This window comes from Cyprinodon variegatus, unplaced genomic scaffold, assembly GCF_000732505.1.
Source record: "Cyprinodon variegatus isolate N-32 unplaced genomic scaffold, C_variegatus-1.0 Scaffold1528, whole genome shotgun sequence".
Classification (NCBI taxonomy): domain Eukaryota; kingdom Metazoa; phylum Chordata; class Actinopteri; order Cyprinodontiformes; family Cyprinodontidae; genus Cyprinodon; species Cyprinodon variegatus.
In genome coordinates this window covers 61375-63789 of record NW_015151981.1, presented here as the reverse complement: position 1 = coordinate 63789, position 2415 = coordinate 61375, and the positions used below count along the sequence as shown (strand labels likewise).

Genomic DNA, 2415 nt, shown 5'->3' with positions numbered 1-2415 from the left:
TATTATTATTATTATTATTATTAGAATTTAGCCACAGAACAGTGTGGGACAGTCGTTCAAAGTATACAACAAATTCAAAGTATTTACCACAGAACTGAGGTGTCCTCCAGTTGGGGGGCTGTCCTCCTGCATGGGAACACTGGCGAGAAAACTCCGACAGTGTGCTGCAGATGCAGTAGTCATTGGTACTGTTACTACAGCCACACATGTCCTTCACACATGCCTGGATGTAAACTTCGGGGTTAATGAGTTTAGCGCATGAACTCCACGAGTCTGACAGAAACATTTGTTCACAGATTGTTTGCTGTAAAGGACAAACAGATGAACAGTCTGGAGGTTAGCACGTGGTTGTGTATTTTTAACAGCACATTAACTGGATCATAAACTCACAACTTCTTTGCAGGAATCTGGGAGAGCCACAGCCTCCAGCAGCTCATCCTCCTCCTCATAGGGGTCGTCACAGTCATCGTTGGGGAGGTGGGCTTTGTGTTTATTGCCAAATTCGATGGGGCTGATTTTTCGGCCTGTGTGTGACATGATCAGAGCTTCATAACCCAGATTCTAAAAGAATCATACTAAATAACCTTAAACTTACCGCTATGGATGAACTCGTTGTAAACTGGAACACCATTGAAATCTCCACAAAGACCGCAAGTTTTGTTTGCAAAGTCGCCATCAATTTCCACCTAAAATAGATCAAATAAAGTTCTTAAAACTAAATTTAACAGAATCCACAGTGCATCAGGCGACTATTTGAGTTGATTTCACCTTTTGCTTCGATCAACTTCATTAATACGTTTTTTGATTTTTGAATTTTAGTTTTGTACATGTAGTCACTACAATAATAAAGATATTTATATGCATAAATTAAGCAGAGCGCTATGGAGATAACAAAATCTGTTGGGCTCTTTTTGGCATCAAGAAAATTATTCTTTTTACCACATTGCCAGACAGGACAAAATCTAAACTAAGTTCATACACTGCAAAAATGATCTAGAAATAAGTAAGAATTTCTCAAATTAAATGCATTTATCCTTACTTTAAGTAGGTAAATTAGATAGTTTGCCAATGGAATGAGTATTTTTACTCTTAAAATAAGACAATTAGATAATATGCACTTGAAATAAGACAATATAATTATTTTTTCTTATTTTAAAAGTAAATTGTCTTCTCCCATTGGCAAAATGTCTCTTTTACCTCCTCAATTCAAGAACAAATGCACTTATTTAAAGAAAAAATGACCTATCTAGACTTCGATTTTTTTCCAGTGTAGAGGCCTAACATAATGTTGTCTTTCTTAAGAAACCATAAATTTACCTTCATGTTAAAGACTATCCAGTTTATAGTCATCAAAGCTTTTTAACATCTATCAGAAAGCAGTTAACTTCAGCATATATCATAAATATCATAAATATGTTCCAAAGGTTTGCAGGTTTTTACCATCACTGCATCATCTCCATTCCACATGACAGTGATCCCCACTTTGGCCTGAAGTTTGATGTAAGCAGCGTTATTTTCCACTTGAACCCCTCCCTTGTAATAAGGTAGATGAACTCTGACAAAAGAAAAAAACAAATAATACATTGTTGTTTAGTTTGTGTGTGATAGTGAAAAAGCGCCGTTTATCTCTCAACTTTAGACTTTTTACTTACTGCTCATAGTTGACAGATATCCAGCTCTTACTGAGGTGGAACAAGACTTCATTGATGGTGATCGCCAAGTAACTAATTGTAGGGTTACCATCGTTTTCTGTCCTCTTTATGTGCACCGCAAACTCCTGATAGGACTGGTAGCAGTCAGAGACCAGGTTGTACTCACACATGCCAGGAAACTGGTAAACATCACCATCAAAAGTCTTGAAGTGCTCTCTGCCCCATGTGCTGCAGATGCTGCTGACATGGTTGCGAACTAAAAAAAGGATTTATGTAGAGATTTTAGGAAAGTCTCTGTACAGCAGATGATAGAAACAAATACATCAAACAGTAAATACCTAACTGTAAAGAAAACTATATTTATTAATCTAATTTTTTGTCTTACCCAGTCTGGCTTGGATGTCGGGGAAACTGATGACTGCTAAGGTTAGGAAACTCCACAACCCAAATCTCCACCGCATGATTGCCGCTGTAGGCCGACAGTGTCCAGCACTAGAAATGTTCCATCAGTGTCGAGCTGCCATATATATGGAGATTGCACATTTCTTTGCTCACACCCTCCAACCAAATTGGACATGAGATTTTATTGCCATTGACACGGCAAACATTTGCTGTAGAATTGTCTGACGCTTTGCAATAGCAATATAAGTCCAATATAAATCATTCTAACATCCTCCTCATGTCTTTTAATTGACCCTCAGCTGTGAGTCTAAGAACAAGCAAGGAGTCTGATTAAACTTAGCAGTTTTTCATTTCTTTACCA

The 2415-nt window shown here is 37.5% G+C and overlaps 1 protein-coding gene across 1 annotated transcript in view; it reads right to left on the bottom strand.

Moving 5' to 3' along the window:
* The window catches only part of LOC107103786 (mucin-2-like), a 17215-nt gene extending 15102 nt beyond the window's left edge, over positions 1 to 2113 (bottom strand). Inside the window, exons 1-6 of the mRNA XM_015403611.1 lie at positions 2038 to 2113; positions 1653 to 1908; positions 1441 to 1555; positions 596 to 686; positions 391 to 524; positions 88 to 304 (exon numbers count right to left, since the gene is read on the bottom strand). Of these exons, the coding sequence (XP_015259097.1) occupies positions 88 to 304; positions 391 to 524; positions 596 to 686; positions 1441 to 1555; positions 1653 to 1908; positions 2038 to 2113 (889 nt within the window). The remainder of the gene's footprint in view (positions 1 to 87; positions 305 to 390; positions 525 to 595; positions 687 to 1440; positions 1556 to 1652; positions 1909 to 2037) is intronic.
* Between the last annotated feature and the right edge of the window lie 302 nt (positions 2114 to 2415).